At 36.4% G+C, this 14800-nt stretch overlaps 1 protein-coding gene across 2 annotated transcripts in view; it reads right to left on the bottom strand.

Moving 5' to 3' along the window:
* The window catches only part of gramd4a (GRAM domain containing 4a), a 79144-nt gene that overhangs the window by 16224 nt on the left and 48120 nt on the right, over positions 1 to 14800 (bottom strand). The window contains exons 4-15 of one of the 2 annotated variants that reach the window (XM_079816587.1): positions 13912 to 14032; positions 10472 to 10533; positions 9226 to 9361; positions 8130 to 8155; positions 7897 to 7988; positions 6989 to 7080; positions 6562 to 6610; positions 6389 to 6460; positions 5588 to 5631; positions 3184 to 3293; positions 1621 to 1775; positions 1406 to 1423 (exon numbers count right to left, since the gene is read on the bottom strand). In XM_079816587.1, the coding sequence (XP_079672713.1) occupies positions 1406 to 1423; positions 1621 to 1775; positions 3184 to 3293; positions 5588 to 5631; positions 6389 to 6460; positions 6562 to 6610; positions 6989 to 7080; positions 7897 to 7988; positions 8130 to 8155; positions 9226 to 9361; positions 10472 to 10533; positions 13912 to 14032 (977 nt within the window). The remainder of the gene's footprint in view (positions 1 to 1405; positions 1424 to 1620; positions 1776 to 3183; positions 3294 to 5587; positions 5632 to 6388; positions 6461 to 6561; positions 6611 to 6988; positions 7081 to 7896; positions 7989 to 8129; positions 8156 to 9225; positions 9362 to 10471; positions 10534 to 13911; positions 14033 to 14800) is intronic. The other variant, XM_079816588.1, reaches the window with a different exon arrangement.

Here is a 14800-nt window from a genome sequence, read left to right as displayed (position 1 = left end):
CCCCCCCCCAGGAACCAATCATCCAACCTAGAAGGTTCGGGACGTGGTGGAGGGTTCCACACAAGCCCGACCTTTTCGGCGGCCCGGGAAAGCATAGCCGTCAACTCGGGGTCCGACTCAACCGTTGCCACTCTCGCAGAGGGAGGCAGTACAGCTGAGTCCTCATCCTCCGAGGACTGGAACTCCCCCTCCGATGCTGCGATCGACATCTGCTCATCCGCGGGCGCTCCGAAAGAGATGACTGGGCGCCCGTGGGCGGGACCAGCGATCTCTTCCGGTGGCGCCACCGGCAGCGGTGGTTGTGAGGGTTCAGGGACCTGCGTAGGGACACTAGGCGGGTTTGTCCTGAACATTATCCTCAGATCACCCCAGTCATCCGTCGAAGTAGGTCTATCCTGGTTAGGGATAGCTCTAGATCGAGGTATGGGGAGGGGGACTCCGCCTTCCCGGAGGTAGGTGAGTCTCGATCTAAGCACCGCAATAGTCATGTTCCCGCAGTGAGAACACGAGCTATTCACAAACGCTGCCTCAGCGTGCTGTAAGCCCAGGCACGTGATGCAGTGAGTGTGGCCGTCAGCGGGCGAGAGGGAACGACCGCATCCAGAAACGCACGGGTGGAATGACATCTTGAAAAAGACGCAGTCACACCCGTGTTGCTCTTTTTGTGAGGAAACGCTCTTTTAGAGAGTGCTGAAGCACCCAGGGAAACCGCGGCAACACACAGGGGATAGTGCAGCCTGTGTTTGCACTCAAAAAATGGAACGCCCACCGATACCAACAGTTTTGCTTGCTGTGATAACAGCAGTTGTGCCTTGCAGCTGAGTTCGCGGTCCCGCTGGAAAGTGCCGTCACACCAACACACGATCCTCTTCTCTGTTCTCTGTAGTAGTCTCTCGCTGAATAATCAGGAAAGCAGTCCGTACTCTTCAAACGCCGGTTCGGCTTCGAAGTGAATGACGTCAGTGCGATGCTCTCGCTTCCTGTTTATACCCGCGGCGCGGGGCGGAGCGCGAGATGCAAATCTTGCACGCCAATTGTTCATTGGCCTGTTCTTAAGTTCTCGAAGCTGATAGGGGATCCCTGATCCCAATTCGTCGGTATTACCGACGTACGTCGTAGTGACCGACTGAAAGGGAACTGTTGTGAGAGAACGAAAAAGCATTGAAATAATTTATATATAATTTTTTATCGTTTGATTTTGTGGTGAAATATGACCCGGGCATTTCTCTGTGAGATTAAGTTAAGTGGGATGCTGATACTAAGTGGCCATTTTGATTCATTTGGGAACAGACTAAATTCATATCACAAGGTGCATCTAGATCCAAACACACACAGGTAAAGAAAATAAGGTCAGCTGGTTTGATCACACACACATGTGCTGGCAGAAGCACACCACAGTCCCTACCTTCTCACACCCAGACAGCTGAGAGAGAAAGACAACAGATTATATTTGATCGTCATGTCAGCGACCTAAAATGATGATTCCTTTACGAGGCAACACCCATCACTCTCATATGCACATATTTACAGTGCCTGACACTCTGAAAAAAAGGTTTCAAATAGGTATGACATTTTAAGTGTGAAAACATTAGAGTATGACATTGTCTCTTTCTTTCTCACCCGTCGAGACACAGTGGCATTGCTGCGTTCTTTCAGCTGAGGGTCGGTGGGAAGGTTGTTCCACATGATGTACGGCGTGTCGTATTTGTCTCGGAGTTTCGGGCAGCTCTTAAAAAGGAAGTCTATAATAAAGAACTTGATGCCTGCGTAAAGCCCTACCAGGGGAGACACACATACACACACACACACACACACACACACCATGAGAATGATTAAAAACAACTGCATTTCAGCAACACATTTTTTTTTTACATCACTTTAAAAACTTTTATTTTACAAGATTTGTTTAGTTATATTTAATAAAATTTACTTACATTTTATGGAACAAGGTGAAAGCACATTTTTTTGAAAGGTATTTCTTATGAGTTTATTATGAGGGTCCATTTATTTTGTCAAAAATACAGTAAAAACAGTAATATTGTGGAAAAAAGTATTACAATTTTAATATAACTTATAATTTAAAAGCTGCCTTTTCAGCAGCCATTATTTCAGTCTTCAGTGTCACATGATCCTTCAGAAATAATTGACCGTTCGCAAAGACCCTTTAGGCTTTAGTTGCTGTTGCTATGTCCGACAAGCCATTGCGCTCTCTCATCCAAACACACTGGTTCTCACGTAGAGAAAATACATCACAGAGCAAAGAGGACACTGACAACACGCCGACAGACCGGACAGAACAAGTTACTTTTGATATGAAACAAAGTCTCAACTTTGAAATGTTAATTTTGTAAAGAAATTTAAACAGTATATACCATTTTGTGGCTCTTTAATGTGTCGTGATCGCTGTAGCACCTCAGTTAAAGTTGCTCGTGAACCGATTATCTCTTCCTTGTAGTTCATTGTTAAGCACGAAATAAACATGAATGAACACAAAAAAAAAAATAAACCGTTTCAACGTTCAAAGTTCTTGTCCACCAACGTTAATCTACTAACTCTCCTGACTGCTTTGTCGGACAAAACGGCAGATTCGTCGATGTGATTGGTCAGATCGCCTGTCAATCAAACTTGCAGCGAAGGTTGAATTGTAATATGCTGATTTGTGGCTCAAAAAAATGTATCAATGTTGAAAAAAGTGTGCTAATTATTATAATTTTTTGTGTTGTTGTAACAAGGTAAAGTATTTATTTTCACTTTTGATAAAAAGGCATCCTGGCCGAATAAAAGTATTCACTTCTTTCAAAAACATACATTTTACTGATCCCAAATTCTTGAACGGTAGTTTACCTTGTCGCTAAATGTCTGTTGTTAATCACGATCAGATGCTAGCATGTTTTATCTGATCTGTATAATTCCTTTAGTGAATAGGGTGCTAAAATGACTACTCAAAAATAATCAACCCAATCTGTGGTCGCAATACATGCAGTTCCCAATTCAATGAACTCTCCAAGAAAGGATTTGTCTTAAATATGCCCATTTAGTGCTGTTACACAAGAGACATGTCTATGTTTCATATGAAAGCAACAATAAGCCATTTAGAATGGCAGTGTTTGTTTGTGTTGCAATGTTATTAGTGTGCATGGGGTGTTTATGTACATGTGTGGGATTATGAGTAATAATTCTCACCGATCATAAAGCCCATCAGTTTGTAGGGCAGGACGCAGGAGGAGATGAAGGCCACCCACAGAGCGACGTACAACTTCTGAGTGATCTCAGGCTGAACCCACATAAACAAACTGATGTACACATACGCACACAAACACATACAAACATGGAGAAACATTCATTAGAAGAAGTTTTATTTGTATAGCGCCTTTCCACAGGCCCAAGATCACTTAACAAAGGTAGTTCACAGTTTACAAACAACACAAAAATTTTGTTTCCTTAGTTTCAGTAGCTTCCTTCAGGTCACAAGCTCATTTTTACTTTCCCTGTACAGAGCCCCTATATTTCAGTGCTTTTGCATACACCCATAAAACCTTTGCACTCCCGAAACTTAGCAAAAACTGTTCAATTGCATAAGCATTGAACTATTAATTTCCATCAATAGTTTTGTTTGCTGGCAAAAGTGTGCTGGCCCAAATTATACTTAATTGTTTACGCATATGCTAGCGTATGCGAACAGTTGAGCGTATAAACGGGTTTCTCGTATACAAACAATACTGGATGTGCGAGTATTCAGGGCGCAAAACCGCAAACAGGTGTTATGGCGAGTAACATACTGTACAAGACATGAGACGTGAGACAGCTAGCTAGGTGTGTGACAGTGAGGAAATGGATAGCATCAATTACTTTGAAAGCCTAGGTAGCACGGACTCTGCCGATTATATTAAGAAATTAACTCTCAGTAATGGTGAGACATTACCAGATCCCGACGTTACTTCAGACCACGAATGGATCACATATACAGTATGTCCAAGTGGTCAGCAATCATATGCCCCGATATTTACACTTATCTCATAGAGTTGCCCTGATTCCATCACGCACAAAACCCCCAAAATATACAAGGTAGATACGAGCGAAACAATGGCTGCAGGCTGTTCAACCACAAGCGATGCGTAATTGTGTCCTTGATGTATCTCTGTGCAGACACTTCATTTTCAATGAGAAGCTCTGAAATATAATTTAAAGTCTCAATCATTTTAATAAGTTAAATAAAAGTGTTATTATGAAACTACTCCCTCTCATGTGATATTGTTACATATATTTGTCTATACATTTAATACATTATAGGACCACCGGGACCCCAATCCACCCTATTAATGGCCTGGATCCATAATCTCCTTCTGTTTTTAGCAAAGGCCTGTGATCCACTCAGAATATTGAACATTTTAAATCCAACTTTTTGGCGGTTAGTGCAGTTTACAGCACAACCGTGTCATCTGTTTCTGTTTCTAGTTGCACGCACATCTCTGTGATGACGTTGCACAGAAACCTGTCTATAGCCTTTCAAAGTATACTCCATTAGATAACGTGTGCGAATGTAGGTGGTTGACAAGTGCGCTCTAGAAAGTTTCATCTTCGTCCAGTGTCTGCGCTATTTTTCTCCAGAAGTTAGGACAGATAAAAATGTATTTTAAACTAAAGTTGCGGCTATCTCATAAACCCCTCATCACACAAGCGCCTGTCAATGCGGGAGTTTGTTGTTGTCGCAGTATCCAGTATTTTGTTGCTGTTCCATCTCTTTAGTTTTGTTTTCTACTGTGAAACAACTGCCTGTGCCAGTTTTGCCACCTCGTGAAACAACTGATTAGAGCAAAACAATTTCAATGCACATGTGCAACCTGCACACAAAGTATACGCAGTTACAAAAATGTGTGTACTATTCTGGTGACGAAATTTGCTTTTGCACCCTCGCATACACGTAAAAAACGGAATATACTTTGGGCTTTACATTTTTTAAGGCGTACGCAAAAGTTTCATAAGCAAATGAAAAAGCACTGATATATAATCTCAAATTTTTCCATCAGCAAGAAACTTATCTTTAGAAACTTTTGTGTTGTATTGTTTTCTCACAAAATCATTGAAATTTTTCTTCCCATCTCATATTATTTCCAACATCAAAATTTGGCCCAAGAAATGTCTCTCAAAACTTTTGCATTATCTTGTAAAATGTGTGTTGTCTCGTGAAATTATTGCATTTTCTCATATTTCCATCACCAGTTTTATGTTTCCTGGTAAAATTTTGCATTTGTTTATAAAGTTTTTAGGGAAAACGCAAAAGTTTTGCAAGTGAATGCAAAAGCATTTATGTATAATGTTTTCCCCCAAACATCCCTTTAAGGAGCACGTAGTCCAGGGGTGTCCAAAGTTGGTCCTGGATGGCCACTGTCCTGCAGAGTTTAGCTCCAACTTGCCTCAACACCTGTCTGGAAGTTTCTAATATACCTAATAAGACCTTGATTAGCTGGTACAGGTATGTTTAATTGGGGTTGGAGCTCAACTCTGCAGGACAGTGGCCCTCCAGGACACCCTCAGTGGCCCTATTGGCCACCCCTGCTACAATACTTAACGTTAAAGAGCTACTTACTTTTTGATTTTCTCCAAAACATCTGCCATCTTACCAAAAAGATTCTGCCGAAAAATACATTTGGGTCAAAAAGAACAATACAAAAAATTTAATTTGAGACATTCATACAATTTCAAATCAAAATTTCACATTATAAAATAAAAGTAAAGTCCCCCATAAAATAGCTATAAAATTTTACAATAAGGTTGTATTATTTAACATGAACTAACCATGAACAACACCTCTGTTCAGCTTTAGATAATCTTTGTTAACGTTAGTTAATAAAAATACAGCTGTTCATGGTTTGTTCATGTTAGTTCACAGTTCATTAACTAATGTTAACAATATTTTAATAATGCATTAGTAAATGTTGAAATTTACATTAACAAACATACATAAATGCTTTATAAGTGCAGTTAATTATTAGTTCATGTTAACTGATGTATTTATTAGTATGTTAACTAATGAACCTTATTGTAAAGTGTTACCAATAAACCATATTAAAGGAATTTCCATCTATACTTGAGAACTACTGACTGTTTTTCCTTAAAGGGTTAGTTCACCCAAAAATGAAATTTCTTCCATTAATTCCATTAGTGAGTCATTAATGGAAGAAATTTCATTTTTGGGTGAACTAACCCTTTAACTATCATTATCACAAACTCAGTCATAACAAAAATAAATTCAACTAACATTTTTGTTTTGTAACGAAATTCATACATAAAAGAAGCCGATCAAAAAGAATTCAAGATCAGGAGAAACCATAAAGTGTGTCCAAACTTTTGATCAATAATGTAAATGCTATTGACAGCTTGTTGATACCTGTGCTTTTTGTGCAACATCGAGAACTAACTGAAACTTTTCAGACACAGTCAGGTCTTCCTTTGGAGGTTCCTGGAAAGAAAGACCACAAGGAAGAAAATGTAAATATGCACAACATAAAAACAAAAGTTGCGGACATGCAAATATTACCCTGAAAAAAAAAAAAATCCTACCACAGGTTCAGAAACTTCAGGCACAATACTCCACTGAATTCTCCATCCTCTATAGAAAAAAAGAACAATATTAAATCTATTTGTTTGTGTTACATGTACACGTGTATACATACACGTGTGTTTATTTTGTGTTAATATATATATATATATATATATATATATATATATATATATATATATATATATATATATATATATATATATATATATATATATATATATATATATATATATATATATATATATATATACAGTCACTGCATGTGGAGTATGTTCAGTGAGTGGACAAATATGCTGACATGAGGCCCAAGTTGACTACTGATCTTTTGGTAGTATAGAGATTCTTAAAATTGGCAATTTCAGCCAATATACAACCCTCACATATCGAAATTTAATTAATTCATGAATTAATTCAACTTTGTCTTACCTGGCTATGAGGTAGTTCAACGACAACCTCAGAATGGCTAGGAATAGAAACAAAGGAATAGCCCAGCCATGCCATGCTGCATTCATATAAATCTGTGACAGAAGACAAAAACATAACACACATTAGATTGCTGTCCCACTGATGAGCAAATAAAAAATTTGTAAGTAAAAGATTTGGTCACAGTTTATTTTAGTGTCCATGTTATATGCACTTACTGTAGTAATAACAGTAAATTATGCATAATTACATGCAACTCACCCAAAAACAGTCCTGTTCCCCATGTACATACTATATACTTATTATAGTAATTACAATAACTGGGTAATAACTAGGTACTAACCCTGAACTTAACCCTAAATCTAACCTAAAACCCATGTAGTTACCTTATATTACCCAGTACTTTCTAAGGTAAGTACACTGTAAGTACACGTACTGTAAAATAAAGTCCAACCCTAAACACTAATCCTAACCCTATAGTAAGTACATGTTATTAATTAATATTACTCAATACTTAAATGTATAATTACACTCTAACAAGGACACCTTAAAAAGGGTTACACTTTATTTTGAGGTGTCATTGTTACAGAGTAATTATATATTTAAGAACTGAGTAATATTAATTAACACCATGAACTTATTATAGGGTTAGGGTAGGATTAAGGTTTGGTTGATGGTTAGTTGCATGTAATTATGCATCATTTACTGTTATTACTATGGTAAGTACATGTAACATATGTAATAATGACACTGTAAAATAAAGTGTAACCAAAGATTTTATTTAGCAAATTTTTGTGGTAAATAGTAAATTATACAAGTAACTTATTTGTGTCTTAAAGAAATGCAGGTTGTTTAATATGTACAGTATGTATGTATAACTGCAACATAGAAAACTGATGAAGGCCACTCACAATGAAGGCAATTGCTGACGTATATACTGAGTGCCAGTTGGATAAGGCGGAAAGATTCCGTAAGAAATTTGTTACCGGTCTGGCACCCCGTTCTAGAAAAAAAGTAAAAATCAAAAGATAAGCAAATAAAGCTGACAAAATCTAAGCAAAAGAGCTTTTTTGTGAAACCATGAAGTGTATATTAGTGCTTAAACACCAACAACAATTTAATACAACAGCAAAAATAGACTTACTAAGTCGTCGCATATTTTCTGTTAATCTAGGGGGAAAAAAGACCAAAAAAAATCAAGCAAAAGCAGTTTCATTTAGACACAGTTTGAGATATCATTCCTGCACATGGCAAAAACAACAGTGGGGACAAGTTACCTTGCCTTCAGCAAACATCACTAATTTCTTCCACCAACCACATCCTGTCTTGTATTTTTATAGCAAAGTGACACTTAAACCATTTAAATCAATGAAAGCAGACAGCTGTGGCCAGTACACACTCAATATCTCTCTTCAGAGACAGATAGATGTACTCCATTGATCCCTGAGGGGACATTTAAGAGACATGGACTCAATAGCCTCATGTATAATTGAGACAGTTACATGCATTGACTGGACATCAGATCCAGAACTCCTGCTCGACAAGTGTGAAATCTACCACAAACCACAAAACCTCAAAGATTCTCAATAGGTTTCGAAATAACTGTCTGTATGACATAAACCCAAGTGGATTAAAAATTGAAGCTTTTTTTGGAAGTTCTGAACATACTGGATTCTTTTTATTATTATTATTAATATTGTTGCTTGTCGAGTAAATTGTAAATTCCAGTAGACAAAAAGTAAAAACAAGGCTGTACACAACATGTTTGTAAGGGGTTTGAGAAAGGGTTTTTCTATATATTTGACTTTTATTTTGAACTCTTCATAAGTTTCTTGGTTCTTAAAACCAAAAAACAACCTACAACAGGTAAAACCTAACACTAACCATCTGAGAAGTCCATAATTTGATAGAACCAGAGGAGAACATATGTTAGAAAACTTTTATTTTGACATTTCTGCAGAAAGTAAAAGCTCCATGTTCCAGTTGATGCGCCTTTTGAAGATTTCCTCTTTGCCTATTGTGAATAAAAGCATCCTGACCACAGGGGGGCAGCTGTTTACAATACAACTTTACTGGACAGAGAAATAACTATGGGAAATTATATCTGAGCAGAGTATTTTAATCTCACAAGAATGACATGAAGAATGATTTAATTCTATTCCAAACCTGTACATAATTTAAAGAGACATGTGCAACAAAATCTCAGTGTAATGTTCCACAGGTGATCTTTCTTCACTGACCTTTTAGCACTTAGTGGCTCCTCAGCCTCAACTGTGTTCTCCTCAGGCTGGAAGCGAAAATCCTCAATGTAAACCCCGAACCGATCATACAGCCAACTCTGCAGCCGCGAACACACTGTCTCCTTCTGCTGTTTGTCTACAGTGAGAGTTTAGAGATATACTTCATTCAGAGGCCATAAAAACCAAAGCTCTATTAATCACAATCCTACAGTGGGCATATTGAGAGTCAGAGAGCTTGTGCTCTACATTCTCATTTCCTGCCTCAAACAAAAGGGGTCGGTCTGGCCTAGTTGGTCTACAAATTTAGACAAGTGCCTAAAATAACAGCCGAAAGCTTCCTGGAGCAGTTTACAGAATTACTAACCAAAATCAGGCGGAAAATCCAAAACCTTTATACAGGATTAGAGCCACAATTACCACTTTAACCCAAATGACAGCCAGACAAAAACACTAATCAAATAGAGATCTGATTTTGTGGCAATTTCCAATTTTCTATGAGGAAAATGTGTCTTTTTAATAATTAGGATACTGCATTGACCATATTATGTATGACTTGACAAAAAAACAAAAACAAAGCGTGTTTATTTTTTTCATATCAAATTCTGATACACAACTTATAAACAAGATTTATTAGTAGATGTAACAACTTTAATTGTTTCCTTTTATAATTAAAAATAAGAACAATGAAGCAAATTACAAAAAAAATTAAGATAAAAATTATAAATGTTCAATAAAACTGAATTCTTTTTATCACTACTTTTCAGCATTGAAAGATAAATATATTTAGCATTCAATTTTCTTGCCCGCCATGTAGGATGAATTCTTTTCACCAAGCTTTTTGCTGTGTATTCTAGGATTGCCTTATCTGCAAAGATACATATGTTGCCTTACAATTTGTTCTTTAGAGTTGACATAAATATAGACGCATTGAGACTTTTAGGGGCCATTTAAACGACACCATTTTCAATTAAAAACTAAAATATTTGTATGTGTTTTGGCCATTCATTTATATGACAACGTTTTGTGGGCCTGAAAAGAGAAAAAAAACACTTAAAAATGGTTTTCAAAGTGCAAGTTTTTGAAAATAATACTGTTATCGTCTCCGTGTAAACTACAAAAACGTGAATTTGTGAAAACACTGTTTCTTTACAGAGTAACATTGCCAACTACTGGCCTGGCATGAATAATATAGCATTTTTAATAGTTTTTGCAAATGCAGATTTTTTGCGATTATCGGTTGTGTTACCTGTGCCATTAGCTGCAGGTGGCTGCTGTTTTCGTGGAAGCTGAGGTGGAGAATCTTCACACCTGCAACAGGAAGCAAACATTAACTTTTAGTTCATACAAAATTTCCATACACATTTTTTTATACAAATATGTACTTCTATGAAACATATTTACAGCAGCCCCAAAAACACACCTGTAACATGGCAAAAAATGACATTGTCATAGCATTAGAAAGCAAAACATTAAAGCAAATGGCCTCTGCAAACAACTTGTTTTCACAGACCTAACCATACTTTTTTTTTTAGCAATTTTTGCAATGACTTTTAACTTGAGTCAAGGAGTCTGCAATAAGTGTTGTTATTGACAAAACTGAAACTCTTAAAAATAGTTTTTGATAATTGAAATAAAACTGAAATAAAATGTAATTAAAAATATTAGATTAAATACTTAAAAAATGTCTTGACAATTAACTGAAATACAGTAAAATAAGTGTAAGCTAAGCTACTAAAGATACTAAAACTGAAATAAAAACAAATCAAATGAAAATAAAAAGCTAAATAAAAAATGATAAAAACACTTAAAGGTAGGGTAGGTAAGAATGATCTAAAACACTTTTGTCCAAATTTGTTTAAACTTTCTTTATATGTCAATACATAATTAAAATGTAAGTACTCTGAAAAAGAGAGTATAAAAATTGAGTGACTCTATAGTTTTTAATCTGCAATAAACACCGCTCATTATTTTCGTCCGGGACGAAACAAGTGATTGGCTTGGGCGACTGTCACTCTCTCTCGCTACCATGGCTACCACCGCTTTTGCTACAGGATCTGCCCACATGCGCGCACACGTTTGATTTGAGGAGTTCAAGAGGCTGTATTTCTGCTGGACAGGTAATCTTTCATTTTGATTATACATTTTTTTGGTTTATGTTTTCATGAAGCATGTATCACTAGCACACGTAGCTGCCTAATATAGCTAACATAACATTACTTAGCATAAAGTTACGATGTTATACACTTAGCGAGCCATTAGTAGAGATGATAAATACTCAATATGCTAAGCTCAAGTTGATTGCTGTTGTGTTGAATTTCGCAAAATGTAACTTTAGATAACAAAATGCATGTGTAAAAGCTAGTACACCGCATCCAGGAACTTTTTTTAGAACTAAGTTAGCTTTAGCTACTACCCTCTGTCTAAACTCTTTTACCATGTTTGTGGAACTTTACCTGCATGTTTATTTCTGCCTTTGGTTTGTTTTTATATTCTCTACCTATGTTTACTGATGTTTTTATCTTGTATCTGTGAGTGTCGTAGACACTGTGTTGTGTGTGTATTTTAAACTTTACCAGTATCGGTATTCTAGCTTGATAGTGAGTACTAAAAGACATCTTATTTGTTTATATTCATAATGATAAAGTTAGATTTTTTATTACATGTGATTCTGACATGATGTCACTACATGCACTCTGCTCCTTCTTCTCCGCTCGTCTCAGGTAAATAATGCGTCTTCTCTTCCTCCAGCTGAGCGGTCGGCGTAGCGCGTTCATGTGTTTTGGGGGTGTGGCTTTAGAAAGAGCCCAGAAGGGAGAAGGTGGAGTGAATGGAAATTATGAGCTGTCTTTAAAACAGTCGTGAGAGGTCTACAGACACTCAATTTTTATACTTTCTTTTTCAGAGTACTTACATTTTAATTATGTATTGATATATAAAGAAAGTTTAAACTAATTTGGAAAAAAAGTTTTTTAACCAATTCTTTAACCTAAAATTCAAAATAAAATGAAAAAATTAAATTCAAAATAGGCTATTAATAAATACTATAATAGTATATAATTATACTTAAATTGCACTGTCAACGACAAGACAAAATTCACAACAACAGTGTATAAATAAAATTAAAATCAAATCAAATGATGTGAAATTGAAAGTAACAATCAGCAAATATAACAAAAATTAGATTAGAAATTAGAAACTCTCTTCAACATATAGTGGCACAGCACACTCCTGTGCAAGCCTAATGCATCGCCAATCAAATCTGAATCAATTAAATATTGAAATGACATCAGTGGAAAGAACACTCTGTACTGACATATTGCTGTGCATGACTCTCTACGTATAGACATTGACTTCCCACTTTAGGGTCATGGGGGGTGGGATGTAGTGGCTATTTTTATAACTCAGTGTGTGGCGTGGGCGGCCCACTGTGCTCAGTCCTGCTGTAAAAGCCAGACCGGGTCACCGAACCCTGTCAACACACATCAGTTTACGAAGGAAACTGAGGTGCCTATAGAATACAGCCTATAGAAGGAAACTATAAAACAACATAATGCTACAGTTTTCTTTAAAACAACTTATTAAAACTTTTAATGTTTACTCACTTGATTTTGTCTGTTTTACTGTGCATTTTTAATTTCATGTCATATGAACAACCAGTTTCTCAAATCTCTACAAATTAGAGATACACCAATATTATAATTCTGGCCAATACCAATGAGCCAATAATTATTTTCATATTGTTGCCGATAAAAACTAATAAATGGCCGATATGAACTCTTTCCCTGCTATTGATGGAATTTTCTGTCATTTATGACACAATGCTTCCCCACTATTGATGGAATTTTCCATCATTTATGATACGCTTCCCTGCCATTGAGGGAATTTTCCGTCATTTATGACACAACGCTTCGCTGCTATTAACGGAATTTTCCGGCAATGCATGTTTTCACTGTTATACGGTAGGGGACGCTATCACACATATTCTGAAAGAGTACAGAATCTCCATATCAAACATATAAATCAAAACTGCCTAACTTTAACTTTTTGTTGATGGACGCAATTTACTCCATCTATGTTTGGATTATCGCTCTGAATCCAATCCAGACGTAGTCCTTGACAAAAACGCAATTTTTGTTCAAAATGTTGCTTTTTTTATGAAACTTGCCCACATTCAAGTGTTGTTAAGTGTTGTTTAAAAGCAGAGGGTCTGTTCTTTATTTTGATATACTGCATGATCAGATATTCATACAACAAAATATACTGGGGCCTATGAAAAATTTGGTAGGGAAAGAGTTAAAATTCATATTTTCTAAATTAATTTATCGCGGCTGATAAATTACAAAAATCTTTAACATTGAACTATAACTAATATAGTACTAATATACTATGCTTCTCTAATACAAATAATCTGATCAGATCATTTGTTCATAAATCAGGTTACAATAAATGTGTGTACTGTACATTAAAATTTGAGTGTTTATGTGGAAAAATGTGGATGTTAAAGAACCATTAACCAATGGAATGGTTAACTAATTCCAAAAAAGAAGCAGTTTTCTATTCCCAATCTCTAGTATTTGCATAATGCATCTGTGGATCCTGTGCTCCTCATCCATTGTTTGAAACTTTGTCAACTCTCTAAAGCACATTTGTGTTGGTGTCTATATTTGAGTTGTTTTTTTTTCCCACCTGGTTTTCAGCACATCGCTCATCTTCTGTTCCAGGTCAAGTCTTCTGCTGCGTTCTTTCTCCAGCTCCTGCTTAAGGGTCTCCACATTGGTTTCTTCTCGTAGCTTCCGCAATTCCTCCTCTGAAATACAAAACAAAAACATAAAAATTACCACACACTTCAATTAACCTTCTGTATGAAGACAAATATGATCTAGTCCAGGATATGCATGTTTTATAAACATTTTGTCTTACAAAATGTTTTCTGACATACACCATAGTAATACTATGGTATTCTGGTAAGTACCTAGATGTACCATGTAGACAGTTGAGTGATTTGTATTTGTATTTTTATTTCATTTTTAGTGATTTTCATTTATTTGAGACATGAATATGTTAATAATTCAGTATCATGATATACACTGCCTGGCCAAAAAAAAAAAGGAAAAAAAAAAGTTTGCTGCTGTTTGGATTTAAACAACATCAAGCATCAAGTTTTGGTCAAGATTTGGTCAAGGACACAGTAGCTTTGTAATAAGCAGGTTCATTTGCACTCATCCAGTCATTATCACAAAATAAACCCCTTTTGGTTTCTACAAGATGTTTCAGCTTCACATAGGGGACAATTTGAAAGTGATTTCCTCAATAACTCTCTCTAGTCTTCTGTTAGTGAAATTTCAGTAGTCTAATGCACCGCTGTGAGCCTGCGGCTATGTACTCTCCATGGTCTTTGTTCCCAGCAAAGCATTATAAATATTTAAGTGTTAATATGAGCTTCCCTCATAGAAAGAGCCATGAAGGAGAGAATAAGATCTGAACGACCATCAGCGCTCTATAAAACTCTAGTACCTGAACCCTGAGTTCAGAGTGATGGCCATTAGTGGAAGAGCTTCTGTGTGACAGATGAGTT

This window comes from Gobio gobio (genome assembly GCF_949357685.1).
Source record: "Gobio gobio genome assembly, chromosome: 5".
Taxonomy (NCBI): domain Eukaryota; kingdom Metazoa; phylum Chordata; class Actinopteri; order Cypriniformes; family Gobionidae; genus Gobio; species Gobio gobio.
Note: the sequence above shows the minus strand (reverse complement) of the source record. Positions and strands in the feature narration are given on the sequence as shown.